We start from the raw sequence: 13,926 nt of genomic DNA, 5'->3' as shown, positions 1-13,926 counted from the left end.
ATTTGGGATTATCCTTAAGCGGGACACAATCCAACAATGCTACAAAAACGCACGCATTGCTGGGCTGGATGGCATTCACTCTTTTCTTTTCTCTTTTTAACGTGCAAGTAGTGACTCCTTAAAAACGCCCGTTCCCCTACCAACATCCCAAGATTCACGTGAAATGGAAAAGCCTTTGCCATTCACAACCTTGGCAAACGCACTCTGCAGCCCCCACCTTCACGCCTAGGGCCCCGGGGTAGGTCCTTTGAGCCTCAGCACGCCTTCTGGTCTCAGCCTTCCCCCTCCTCCGCTTCACCTCCTCCCCCCTTCACCCCACCATCAGTCGATTTTTTAAATCCAGGGGTTTGGTAGGAAGGAGGCACCCAAACGGGAGCCAGATGTGTGCGAGTTCCCCGCTCCCGCCTCCACCCGCCTCTCGGGCTTCCTAAAACCCGGAGCGACGCCCAAGTAGGATCCGGAGCCAGCCCGACTCGGCGCAAACAACTCCGATCCGCGGCTCCTCCGGGAGTGGAAGCCCGGAGGGAGGGGAGAGGAAGCCGGGTGTGCTCGCTCAGTAGGCGGGACAAAGTTCCCCCCACACACACCTCCCTCTCTCTCTCTCCCTCTCTCTCTCTTTCTCTCTCTCTTTTTTTTTTTCGGTTGCAAGTAGGAAGCTTTTTGCACTCCACCACCTCTGGCCGCTGGGAAGACGTCATCGCTTCCGCCCTACTTCCTCCTCCTGTTGGCGGCGGTGAGAATCCAATATGGAGTAAATCGCTGGAGTGGAGAGATGGGGCTCGGACGGGGCGCCCTGCACCGCCTCCCCGGCGCACCTCCCCCCGCCGCCTAGCGCTCCCCGGAACCGGGATTGGCCCGGCCCCCTTGGGGGCGACCCCGGACCGAGCCCCCTCCCGCCGCGGGTCCTCTCCTCCTCTCAGCAGTCACCGCCGCTTGGCCGCGCGCTTGTTTTTCTCCTCCTTTCCCCACCGCCGTTCCCCCGGCCAAACCTCTCCCCGCGGGCGTCTGCTGCCGAGCCCCCGGAGCGCCGCGGCGCTCAACTCCTCCCGCGGCAGCTCTGCCTTTGCACCCCCCTCCCCAAACCGTGCCCCGCACTCCCCTGGCCGCGCTGCCCCTGCTGCTGCCCGGTGCGGCGCCCCCCTTCATCTCTAGCCGTACCCCCCCCAGCACCACCAAATCAGGCGATCTGATCCGGAGATGTGAAGACGGGGCGGGGAGGGGGGTGATGAAGGAAGATGAAGGGAGCGAAGCTGCCCGCCGCGGGACAGGCGTCTAGGTGAACAAGAAAATGACCGAAGAAACACACCCGGACGAGTAAGTTTGGCCGCGGGGTGGGACGACGGTGCCCCGAGGGGACAGCGTGGGGGCTGGGGCTTGAGGATGCAGCCGGGGACGCTCGTGGGGTGCACTTGGCGTGGGGTGCAGCTGCTCGTGTTGGCTGGCGGGGGTCGGGACGTGAGATTTTGCCCCGTCGTTGGAGAATAGAGGAGGGGGGCGAGAAGTGCTGCGGGCCAGCGGGGGCGCGCCTTGCACCCGCGGAGCGGTGGCTGCTGCGGGGACCAAGGGCGCGCGGGTGACCTCGGGGCGGTCCCCGCTCTAGCTCTCCGGGGACTCGCAATCCACCCGCCCCCCGCAGATATCCGGGCGGGCGGACACTGAAGACCCGACACCTCTGCCCCGGCTTCCTGGGGGCGCTGGGTTTTCCGACGGTGACTTTGTGTGACTCCAGCCTCCCCGCCCTCCCCTTGGTCCCTTTCGGGAGCCCACTGGGGCCCAGGCTCCGCCATTTCGTTTTTCTTGAATCGCTCTCATTTGCATACCACATTTTCATTCATAAAAAAGACGGCGGAGCTGGAAGCGGACTGGGCAGGCGGCGCGGGGGTCTGCGAGCGCCCGGGGTCCCCGCGCGGGCCGGCGGGCCGGAGCCTCGGCCCGGGGGGCTCCGCGCGGCGCTCGCGAGTGTGTGCGCGCGCCTGTGGGCCCGGGACTGGCGCTCCGTGGGTCGGGGCAGCTGGGGGGGGGGGCGGTGGCTCCCGGGCGTGTGCGGCGGGGGCGGACGGGAGCGTGCGGGGTAGCGTGCCGGGCCGTGTGTCTGTGTGTGTACACACTCGTGTGCGCGTGCACGGGCGTGCGGTGTGTTGTGTACTCCGTGTGCGCGTGCACAGGCGTGCGAGCCCGAGGGGAACAATGCTGCAGGCGCTGCGCCTGGGGGGCCCCCGGAGCCGACCCGCCACCGACTCCGGCGGGACCGCTGCCCTCCGCCAGCCCGGAGCTAAGGTACAGCTCCCTCCTACCTCTCGGTCTCCAGATCCGGCTTGGCGCTTTCCCACCCCCTGCCCGAGGCGTTACCAAATCGCGAGTGCTACGGGAGGCCGGGCACCTGAGGTCGTCGGCCTTGGGTCCGAGTGTCACTGCTCGGTGCTCGGTGGCCACCGCCGGTTTGCTCACCGGCTGCCCCTACCACTAGCCACCAACCACTTTCTTTTTCTTTTCTTTTCTTTTTTTTTTTTTTTGTGAATAAGACACTCTCCTTTATTGTCACATGATATCCCTTCCCTCCTCCCCTGCACATTCATAAATCCGGAGCCTGCCTGGGCTCTTTTCATTCAGAGCTGCCATTAGCCAAGGTTGCTCAGGCGCCCGCCTGGACGCTAGGAGTCGGTGGGCAGCGTCTGCAGGGCGGCTCCGCGCCGGTCTGCAGGGGTGTGGGGGTGGCGGGCAGGGAAGCCCAGGAGGCCCTGAGTCTTTTGCCCCAGGGAGCCTTGAGGCTCAATGCGGAGAGGGGAAATGACTCAGGGCTGGGCGACTGGGAAGGCTTGCCTGCAGCAGGTGACAGAATGCTATGTGCCCTACTCCTAAGAACCTGCTCACTTTTTAAAAAAATGCTCCTTTATCCTTGGGCGGCTGTTGTTACTGGGCGGGGAGGAAGGTTGGGGGAGAAGGTTGGGAAGATCGGTGTTTGGGGAAAAGGAATTTCCTTCCTGTGAATCCTCAGGGAGCCTCACTCCAGTCACCCCTGGTTTTCCCATGGCTGTAGAGGATCCAGTCTGGCATCCATGAACCAACCATATTTGCTGACTTTTCTATTAGATATTTTGCTTTGCCTTCATAGGCCCTGTCTTGAGGTGGGAAAATGGAAAAAGTTGGTGTGTTGAGGGCTAGAATATGGAGGAGATGGATTTTGCTGTGCACCTTGCCTCTTTCTGGGTTTCAGTAAACAGGTCTTTTGGGGGGTTTCCCTTGTACCTGGACATACGTGTAGGTAGCTGTAGTAACCGTGAAGGACGGTTCACGGACTCTGGCTTCAGCATTCTAGGTTGGCCCCATCCCTGGAGACTGGGCCTCTCTTTTTACTGCAGCCTGTCAGCTTTGCGTCCTAGCCCGTGGGGGATCCAAGCAAAAGGACTTGGGGTGGATGACCAGGCAAGAAGTAAACACCTTTCCCAAGCTCTCAGAGCACCTCAATTTGGTGCTGATTGTCCCTACTGCTGCCGGAAGCCCAGTGGAGACAGTGGCCATTTGAGGACAGTTTCTGGTGTCAGAAAGCTGCACAGCCATGGCCCAACTATAGAAATAGGCTTCTTGGCATTACGTTAATGTAATCACCTTGGCAGGACACATGAATGGCCTGAAAGAACTGCATGGGCGGTAACTGCCATTTGTGGACAATGTCCATTATATTGTTCCATTTTCTTATATAATGGCCATATGAAAAATGCCTTTTAATTGTGTGAGCCAGGAAGAAGGTTTCTCTCTCCAAGTGATTGCTTTTTGTTATTGTTTTTTGCCATCGCTGTCTGGAAGCTCAAAGCTCAAATGACTGATAACAGAAGCCATGTTAGCCTAGGTTCTTGCTAGACTCGTATACCTCTCCTTTATGCCAGAACAAAACTGTGTTCTCTCCTGAGGGTTTTTTAGATACCTTTTGGCAGTAGGAAGGGTGTCTTTTACCAAGATAATCTGTGACCTCAAACTTGAGACCTGGAAGAAATATCTGCACCTTAGGTGAAATAGATTTTCTTGGTAGCCTAAAAATATTTAAGGTTTATATTAAAATATTTAAATATTTTAAATAAAAGCAGATATTTAAATCTGCTACACTTGGTCTCAACACAATCAGAATCTGAAACTACCAAAATTGTACTTAATTTAAAAAAAAGAATGTTTTGGGCTAAGTAGTTCAGTAGGCTATAGCATATACTTTATATGCTGGAGGCCCCGAGTTTGGTCCCTGGCACCATATGGTCCCTTGAATACTACCAGGAGTGACTCCGGAGCAGTACCCTTGAACATCACTGGATGTGGCCCCCAAACAACAACGATAGTGAATAATAATATTGTTTGTGTCACTTTTTCCCATATCAGTTTCAAAATCCTCTGTAATAAAAACGTGGATTATTTCTGAAAACTTGTCTGGTGTTTTTACTGATGCTCCTAAAAACCAGCTTCCTTGTGGAAAATACAGTGATCTTTAATTCCATTCCATATAAAAAAAAAAATTTAAGATTTGGGGGCCAGCGCCGGAGCGATAGTACAGTGGGTAGGGTATTTGCCTTGCATGTGGCCAACCCGGGTCCTATTCCTGGCATCCCATATGGTCCCTGAGCACCACCAGGAGTAATTCCTGAGTGCAGAGACAAGAGTAACTCCTGAGAATTGCCAGGTGTGACCCAAAAAGCCAAAAGAAAAAAAGATATTTGGGGGGCAGTAGTGATATTACAATGGGTAGGGCACTTACTTTATACGCAGCCTCCCTCGGTTGGATTCTTGGCATCCCATATACTCCCCCCAAGCACTGCCAGTAGTAATTCCTGAGTGCAGAGTCTGGAGTAACTCCTGACCATTGCCAGGTATGCCTACCTTCCCCCTCCCTCCCAAAAAGCAACCCAAATAATGCATATTAAGATTTATAATACCACAAGCTTTTTTTTTTAATAATTAAAAAAGTCAAGAACATCAATAAGATATTGAAAGTGGTCTTTGGTAGGCAGGAATAAAAGAAAAAATGTAAATCATACATATTTTATCTGTCTCTTAAAAGCATTTGATCGTGGTTATGAATTTTTTGAAAGTGTGCAAACTAAAGGAAGTCTTCTCAAGCAAGGCTGTAGCTGAGGCGATGTGGGGCTGGCATCTGTTTTCTTCTCTGCAGCACACTCATCTTGCTGAGAATGGACTGCAGCCTTCCCCTTCCCCTTTCCCTTTCTCCTAATCTTGAAAGGTGGGTTTTTTTTCCCTTTTTAAAGGGCTTAAATATTTTTGCTGAACTATCTCAAGGAAATTACAGATGTCAAGACCATCATATCTAAGTATATTGTAGCTTACTTTGGAACCAAAGAGAATACTCTTCTGGGAACCAGAGTGATAGTAGGGTGCTTGCTTGCACATGGCCGACCCAAGTGCAGTCTTCTGTACCACATATGGTCATCCGAGCCCCTCAGAAATGATCCCTGAGAGCAGAGGGCTTTGTATACGCCAAGCCCAGTTCAATACATGGTGCCTCATAACATCATGTGGTTCCCTGAGCACTGCCAGGAATGATTCCTGAGCACAGAGCTAGGACTATTAAGTCCTGAGCACATCCGCAAGTAGCCTCAATACACCTCTCCACATACACCAAGGGGAAAAGTAGATAACTCTTCCGTTGACACTCAATAGTATCATCACTATTTCATAGAAAATTATGAATGTGCCTAATGCTCTCCATTGCAAGAAAACAGCCAGGCATAACTGGTTACTTCAGCCAGACTCCAATCAGATCCCCCTTTAAATGCAGTTATTTGCTCATTTTATGAATTAAGTCCAGTTTCTTAGGTAGATCATCTTTGATTTCTTTTTTCTATGTAAATGAAAGAGATAAAATGCAAATAAATTCACCAGTTTTGTGAAGTTGTCATGAGATTTAGGTGAAACGGCCTGTGTAAAGTTTGTGATACAGTACTAAGTAGAAAGTAGATATCTACTTTGGCTCTTTGCAGGGCACCGAATTTGTTGTCCCATAGGTTTAGCTTGTGAGATTTCAAATAACCCTGTGAAGGAGGTGTAATCCCATGTAATTTAGCTAATGTCAGGGGTGGAATCCCAGGCCTTACACATGTAATGCAGGAGCTCTGCTAAGTATATCCTTGATCCAATTGACTCTTGAGGTTGAGAGGGAGGTTCTCTGCAGACTGTACCCTGGAGTGCTCAGACCTTGCTCCTAGCTCTGTGCTCGGGAATATTAAGCAGTGCCAGGGATGAAACTGGGTCAGCTGCCTGCTAGGCAAGTGCCTCAACCCCCTTACTGTCTCTTCAGCTCTGGCCCAATAGCCTTTTATTCATTTAGTCTTTTCAACAATCTGGCAAAGTAGGAGGTATTATTAATCCCGTGTATGGATGGTTTTCCCAAGGCACAGAGAGATAAAGTAATTTTACCTCTATCTAGTAACCAAATGAGTTGGGATTGAGCACTGTGAAAGCTTGGATCAGGAAGGAGAGAGAGAGAGAGAGAGAGAGAGGAGTGTGTGTGTGTGTGTGTGCGCGCGCGCGTGTGTGCGTGTTCGTGTTCATGTTAGTTTTTGCAGTTCTAGGGATTGAACCTGGGACCTCACATATAAAAGGCTAGTAAGTATGTTTATTGCTGTGTTACACCTCAGCCCCTGGAAGAAATGGGAGGTACTACCTGAGGAGAGAGCATGGCCAGCCCTATCCATTCTGACTTGATAAGTCAAACTGCCAGTCATGTGGCCTTTAATTTCAAGTTGGTGGCAATATGTTGCCATGGAATTTTCACTTTCCTCATCCTACCTGTGCCGCACCTACTGTATTAGACTGAGTTTAAAACTAACTTCTCTTGAGAATTCTATGATACACTTTAGGATGATAGGAGTGTGAATTCAGTTGCTTACATGTTAGGTAGAATGTGAGCTTTCCATTCATTAAAATAATGGTTGTGGAAATTAAATCAACAGCTATTGATCTATTTTCTTTGCATTTGCCTCAGAAAGAGAATGTGTTTCCCACACTACATGAGTGGACCCAGTAAATGGAGTTGACTAGGCAGTATTGGAAGCTTGGTCTATCCATCAGAAAAATTTGAAAGTGAGACAAAACAAAAATTCTTGGAAAGATTGTAAGAAGCTTATAAGCCAGGAAATTGTCATAATATAAAGTAATTGTCATTGCATAAGTTGTTGCCATTGCATAAAGTCATTGTTTAAAGTGCTTACTGCAAAGGTGGAACAGCTTGTTAGATTGTGGGCCTGGACCAACCTCCATCTGCTGGGTTTGTTTACACGGGGATATTAACAAATGTTACCTCCTTTCTAGCTGAAGCTGGTCTTCTGTGTGCCTGTTCCTTGAGCCAGTAAAATATAGGAAAAGTGAGTTTGTGTGAATACCAAAATTGTTCTGCTTCAACAATCTGTTTACTCTCGAACAAGTAAAATTCTGCTTATTCCCCCTGCCAGCAGGAAGTCCTCCATTTTCCCCATCTCACTCTCCAGGTGGAAATTGGTGACTGCAACAGTTTTTCCTGGACCTCTAGCAGTGATGGCGATGATCACCACTTAGAGTTGGACCTAGTTTGGGTCCAGGCTTCTCTGCCCCTGAATTTCAGCTCTTTGAATTCAGGCTGACTTCTCAGCTGCCTAGTTTTCTAATTGTTGGCCCTGTTATACCCTTCGACACATTGTGGTTGCCTAATTAACATCTAGTGAATTAAAAAATGGATTTAATTATTTTAGAAAGCTGTTTTGCCCCAGCTGACTGACACAATAATTTGATTTATTTAGAATGTGTATAAAGTTTCCTCTGTAGTTTACTGTGGTGTTTTTATTTTGGATTGTTTTGGACCACACCATGCCATGCTCAGGGGCTACTCGCAGCAGTATATGGGGGAGCCTGTGTGGCGGGGGAGTGAATGTTGTCCTGTGTGTAAAGGGCTTGCTCAGTTTCAGTCCACTGAGTGCTCTGCTCTCCAGCCCATAGCCTGCTTTTTTGCTCGTTTGTTAAGAAGCTCTGTGTTTGCAGGAAGCTCTTGGGCCTGTGTTGTGGAAACTGGGTACGTAACTCTCCGCTGGCGATTTGATTCTTGTCCCCATTGCGGGAGCCTGGAAGCAGGAGATCCCGAGTGCAGTAAGCCCAGGCCTGTGTTTCTGCCTCAGCGGGAGAATCTCTGCAGAAATCATGATATTAACAATTTGCAGGAGCTGCAGGGTTCTGATGGAGTCTTCACACTTGAAGTTGGAGACAGCTGTGCTGATGAACTCCAATATTGGCATAGTTCCTGTGTTGCTGGGGCTGAACACAAATACACAATCTCACAGCAGAATCCTCAGCAACTGAACAAGATGATAATAGAGGCGGAGCAGGAAGTTTTGGTGTGTGTTGTTTGCTCTGGCTTATTTTCTCAAGTAAAATTTAAAGACCTAGTCACATTGAAAAGCCCCATACCACATTCTTACAAATAATTCTTAAACTGATATTTAAAGCTATAATCTTGATTTGGGGTGAGGGGGGACGGTTGCTTCTCTGTGCTCTGGGAACCATGTGGTGCTTGGAACTAAACTGGGTTTGGCCGCACGCAAGGCAAATGCCTGTACTACCTCTCCAGTTTTGTTTGTTTGTTTGTTTGCCACACCTTGCAGTGCTCAGGGTTTTCTTCTGGCTTTGCACTTTGGAAGTACTCTTGGTAGCGCTCTGGGGACCATTTGGATTGCCAGGATTAGAATCCGGGTCAACTGCGTGCAAGGCAAACACCCTTGTCATTGTACTCTCCGTCTGATCCCAGCTCTCCAATTTTCAAAAGGTGTTTTCTAGGGCTTTTTAGCCTCTCAAGTAGAGAGAAGCAGTATTTTTGCACGGGAGCACCATGCATTGTGCAGCCATATGCAATTTTTGCTTGTCTGGGGTAGGTATGAAGGATTGTTACCGTTTGACATTTGGCCTGTGTCATGAAAGGAGATCTTAGTGAAATACTTGACATTAGCTGCTCAAGGAATTTGCTAAATTAAAAAGAACAGCTAGCTTGTACTGATTCATTCTCAGGTAATTTTTATCAGCTTGTTCACAAGTGACATCTTGCCCGCATGATAGTAAGTTATACTAGTGAACTCTCAAAGGGTTGTTGGATGTTTATTTAAAAACAGTTCTATGTTTATTTGCAATTAGAGGTGAAGGAATGAATACATTTTGATTTCTTCCTAGCATTTAGCACTTATCATTAAAGAGATTAAAATAATAGAAGCAGCTTCTAAAAGTGTAAGGCTTTTGGGGCGGAAGTAATAGCACAGTGGGTAGGGCGCCTGATTTGCAAGCAGCCGACCCAGGTTTGATCCGAGTACCCCATACGGTTCTCTGAGCCCACCGGGAGTGATCCCTAAGCATCACTGGTGGGACCCAACTCCCCTCCCGCCCCACTAAAAGCCCGCCCCAAGGCATAAGGCTTTCCTCTTCTGTACTAAAATAATGATTTTCTTTTTTTTTGGCTTTTTGGGTCAAACCCGGCAATACACAGGAGTTACTCCTGGCTCATGCACTCAGGAATTACTTCTGGCAGTGCTTGGGGGACCATATGAGATGCTGGGAATCAAACCCGGGTTGGCCACATGCAATGCAAACACCCTACCCGCTGTGCTATCACTCCAGGCCCTAAAATAATGATTTTTAAAATTTGGTGTTTTTATCCGTCAGGTATAGTCCCTGTGGCCCTTTGATAATGTTGAAACCTTAATTAACATGTTAAGTGTTTTCATTGTCTTAACCTTGATCATCTGGTAATGAGGTTCTTGTCTTCTCATTTTCATTACTTGCGCTCGCTCTCCCCCCCCCCACATTGCTTTGGCTCAGGTCTCCCTTATGGATTTTTCAGATAAGCACTGTTTATTTTATATTTGTATTCCACTCTGAAAAGGCACAGAAAAACGTGGCAGCCCATCTGCCCTTCTGGGAGTAGTAACTGTGGAAGTAGTAGCTCATTGACCTTCATACCCACTGAGCACGGAGTAGGCTTTCTGCATGTTTATGACATGGTTAAAGTAAATATTCAGTAATTAAAATATAATTTGCCTCACACTAAAAAATCCAACTAAGTATTCAGAATGTACCTATCTACATCCAAAAAGACTCTGTGGTTACTTTCTCAAATCTGCCAAGGAGAGAGAGGAGTCTGCCATGGGGTTAAGAGGAGGAAGCACAGGCCTGGGGGTCACACCCCGCCTCTGTTCTCTACTAAGGAAGGGTCCAGAACAAACACTCCCAGTCACTAGGCCAGTATCAAGGTAAGCAAAATTCTTTCTCCTATCCACTTCTGACTTAAAAGTGTAGGTAGTGTAGGTTAAGCATCTTATTTTAGCACAACTCCTCGTGAATTGGGAATTCAGTGGCATCCCTCCATGCAGTAGGTCTCACATGATGTAGAAAAGTACCCTTTATTTTTTGAATTTACCCTTCTGTTTTGTTTTGTTTTGGGGCCACACCCAGCAGTGCTCAGAGCTGTCTCCTGGCTCTATGCTCAAGGATCACTCTTGGTGGGGCTCAGGAGACCAAAGGGGATGCTGGAGATTGAACCCCAGTTGGCATAATGCCAGGCAAGCAACTTACCCACTGTACTATCACTTCAACCCCTACTTTTAGAATTTACATGGCAGAGAATGAATGAATGTCCATCAAGCACTTTTGCTTTACAGGCATCTTTTGAAGATAGAAAAAGAGATTCTTACTTTACACCTCAAGAGTGTTGGACAACTCGCCCAGGGGGTTGTGAGAAGAGCAATTGAGCCTAGGAGTCACGTTCTGGTTTTAGTTGGGTTTCCCAGTGCTGTTCAGAAGAGCACCTTCACTCTGCCCTGTTATCAGTACTGCCCACATGACTCTGGTTCCCTGTATCCAGTGATCCCAACTTGCAGTGGTTTTTGAGGTTTTCTGTCTTTTAGGGGCACTTATTGTTTATGGTAGCAGCATCCGTGGCTCCCTGTCTGTGGCCTAGAAATTCTATTACTAACAGTGTACAGTTTTTTTCTAAATCAGAAGTCAGGAGGTTTGTGGTGGCTGGGTGGGTCTGAAGGTTCTCTTTGGAGTAAGACAGTTCATGGCATCTTTTGTTCCATAGCGTACTATGATGATGTTTGCATTTTCTATTTCCAGCCAAGGAATGAAGTGGATACTGGACCAAAGGTTTAATTTAACCATCAGATCCCAATAATTTTGCCCATCTTTAATAGGATTTTAAAAGCCATGTGTGAATACAGCCTTAACACAGTAATTAAATCTCTTTCCTTTGCTTAATAAGTTTAATCAAATCTGTGTTTGTTTTTCCTTAGGCTGAACATGCCCAGATAGACAACTCCAGTGACCAGTGAGCTCAGTACCTTCCTCTGGCCCTGAGGGTCCTAAGGGTTATCGTAACCTGTGGGAGCAGGTTTCAGAATGGGCATCTGTGATTAACATATTCTGACGTCCTTATATTCATAGATGTCTTTTAAACCAGTGTTTCTCCTTTTTCCAATCACAACCCCTCCCCTTCCAGCCTTGTTTCTTTCCTGTGGTCCTACTGGTTAGCCCCCAGTCTTGTGTTGTGCTCAACCCCCCACCCCCACCCCAATTTATTCCATTTTTATGGGCCCACAGGGAATTGGGGTTGGGGTGACATCGGCTCCTGATTGAGAAAAAAATGTTTATTTTTATTATTAAACTTTTTTTTTCCTTTTTGGGTCATACCCGGCGATGCACTGGGGTCACTCCTGGCTATGCACTCAGGAATTACCCCTGGCGGTGCTCAGGGGACCATATGAAATGCTGGGAATTGAACCTGGGTTGGCCACATGCAAGGCAAACTCCCTACCAGCTGTGCTGTCGCTCCAGCCCCAGAGAAAAAAAATGTTTTTTTTTTTAAATTTTATTGAATCACTGAGATAGTTACAAGCTTTCATGTTTGGGTTACAATCACACAACGATCAAACACTCGTCCCTCCACCAGTGCATATTCCCCACCACCAATATCCCCGGTATAGCCCTCTTTACCACCTTCCCCCTGCCTTCATGACAGACAATATTCCCCATACTTTCTCTCTCATTTTGGGCATTATGGCTTGCAACACAGACACTAAGAGGTTTGGTCCGCTATCTACTTTCCGCACACATCTCCCATCCCAACTGATTCCTCCAGTCATCATTTTCTTAGTGATCCCTTCTCTATTCCATCTGCCTTCTCCCCTCCGCTCATAAAAACGGTTTTAAATTTAAGGAAACTCTGGGATACTAGATTTTGAGGGGAGTGTGAAAGACTTTGAAGAGTTCTTGCCTCTAGAACATACTTAGACTCTAATTGTAAAACAGCGTTAAGTTATTGGATAAGAAAAAAAAAATGTGAGGGGGAGGCTGGAGGAATGGGAGCAAGTGTGTAGCTGATGAGTGCCTGCCTGGTGCGGTCACTGGATGTGATGTCCCAGGCTCCTCTGAGCAGACTGCAGGAGTAGGGAGTCAGTGTCCTCTCTCAGCTCAGGGACAGCACTAAGCACTTTCACTTACCCATGGGCCCAAGGATGCAGCCCCCGGATAACCAACTCAGTGCTGAATGGAGTTTTCTTCCCTTACTATCCTCACCTTTTTCAGGACTCCCAGAATCCCTCTGGGGCTTGGGGAACTCTTCATCGAAAGCATTGAAGCACCCCATGCCCTTGCTAGCACATCCCCTACCAGCCTAAGCTCTTGGAATCCTTTTCAGAGATTATGGAGGGGCCGTGGGATGGAAGTGGCTGTGTGTTCAAGCACGTGTACACTCACATGGGTGCAGTCTGTTCCATAAGCAAGGGCTTTGAGGATGAGGCAAAAAGGTTACATATTTTGCCAGAAATCACAGAATAGGATTTGTGTATTTAACCCAGGTCCTTTGACTTCAGATCCCATGTCTCTGAAACATTGAATGTGATCATAACTTCATAAAACCAATGTTTTGTTTACAAAAAAAAAATCCCCCAAAGTTGTCTGTATAGTTTGATTTCCTTTACTTAAAATTCTGTCAGTGACTCAAAAGTGTGAGGTGACGTGTCTCCCTGGCCTTCCTGGTACAGCCGTGTGGAGTGGGGAACTAGGAGGTGCCTTTTCTATGCTGATAGAACAGCGCTCCAAGAGCTCTTTTGAAACGAGAACTAGGCACCTTATCTTATTGGAAGCAATGTGTAGGCAGAATGGATAACAGTGCACAGTTTTCTCCTGGGCCTGCGGTTAAGAGAATCAGAGTTAAGTGGCATAAGGAATCGTCCAGGAATCTTGTTAAATTAGGATCCTGAATAAGGCCTGAAAATCTGCAGATTTTTGTGAATGCACAGATGCTGCTATTCCATGGACCACACTGGGTAGCAAAGCTGATCTGTGATTATGAGTGCTGACTCATAGCTGCCAGGTTTATATCTTCATTCTCGGACAATTATGAAAAGCTAACTTTACATACGTGGCATTTAGAGTCTGTGGAAGGCGCCCCTTAAATACGAAGGTGGTGCTTCTACACTATAAGATATTATCCAGTGCCTATACTTACCCATCTTTGGTAGGACTTTCTAGTTTTGAGGAATAGCTTGATTTAGATAGGAATGTGTTGGAAGAAGTTTTTCCTTACCACTTAAAAATTCCTGGAGAATGCTGGGAAGTCCAACATTAAAAAATCTACAGTCCTAGCACTGTATGTGTCATGTCCAACAGTCAGCTGGCTTTCTGCACCTCCTAGGCAAATCATTCTTGTATGGAAAGCCTACTGCTCTGGGATGGAGGCTGGCGCAGCCCTAGAAGAAATCACAGGAAGTAATTAAACAGAGAAGGTCAGAGAAAGAGGAAGTGGTTGTGTTGTTTCTGATGCGAATAGCATTGTTGTTCCTGGGGATCAAGATGATGGTGTTTAAGTCTCCTGGAATGTGATTGCTTGGGGATTTGATTGTATTTAAATGGCAGCCT

The 13,926-nt window shown here is 48.0% G+C and overlaps 1 protein-coding gene across 2 annotated transcripts in view; it reads left to right on the top strand.

Moving 5' to 3' along the window:
* Positions 1-517: 517 nt before the first annotated feature.
* SPRED2 (sprouty related EVH1 domain containing 2) overlaps positions 518-13,926 on the top strand; it is a 128,162-nt gene continuing 114,753 nt past the window's right edge. Inside the window, exon 1 of one of the 2 annotated variants that reach the window (XM_055121381.1) lies at positions 518-1,314. In XM_055121381.1, coding sequence (XP_054977356.1) covers positions 1,289-1,314 — 26 coding nt within the window. In that variant the 5' untranslated portion in view covers positions 518-1,288. The remainder of the gene's footprint in view (positions 1,315-13,926) is intronic. The other variant, XM_055121380.1, reaches the window with a different exon arrangement.

The sequence above is a fragment of the Sorex araneus genome, chromosome X, assembly GCF_027595985.1.
Source record: "Sorex araneus isolate mSorAra2 chromosome X, mSorAra2.pri, whole genome shotgun sequence".
Classification (NCBI taxonomy): Eukaryota; Metazoa; Chordata; class Mammalia; order Eulipotyphla; family Soricidae; genus Sorex; species Sorex araneus.
The sequence above is the reverse complement of the archived record's forward strand: the minus strand, read 5'-3'. Positions and strand labels throughout refer to the sequence as shown.